Raw genomic sequence first — 221 nt, 5'->3', positions numbered from 1 at the left:
GTCTGTTGCGTACACTCCTAAAGAGAATGCTGGGCCTGCGCCGCTGCACGGGGGGTGAGGCAGCAGCTGCTGCTGCTGCTGCTGCAGCATCAGCATCAAGAGGTTCAATCACGGCGAGCTCTCCGCCCACGACGACATTGGTGCCTGCTGGTGCTGCAATGCGCACCAGTTTACCTGTAGTTTTTGCTGCAACATCAACAGCAACTTTGTCTGTCTCCAGT

General features: G+C 57.0%; 1 protein-coding gene across 1 annotated transcript in view; it reads right to left on the bottom strand.

Annotated features, from left to right (window-relative positions):
- EMH_0062700 (uncharacterized protein) overlaps positions 1 to 221 on the bottom strand; it is a gene marked incomplete at both ends in the record, with an annotated part of 1797 nt that overhangs the window by 1070 nt on the left and 506 nt on the right. Inside the window, one exon of the mRNA XM_013498061.1 lies at positions 3 to 221. Coding sequence (XP_013353515.1) covers positions 3 to 221 — 219 coding nt within the window. The remainder of the gene's footprint in view (positions 1 to 2) is intronic.

Source organism: Eimeria mitis, genomic scaffold (assembly GCF_000499745.2).
Source record: "Eimeria mitis Houghton genomic scaffold, Emh_scaff3151, whole genome shotgun sequence".
Classification (NCBI taxonomy): domain Eukaryota; phylum Apicomplexa; class Conoidasida; order Eucoccidiorida; family Eimeriidae; genus Eimeria; species Eimeria mitis.
This window is presented reverse-complemented; position numbering and strand designations above follow the sequence as displayed.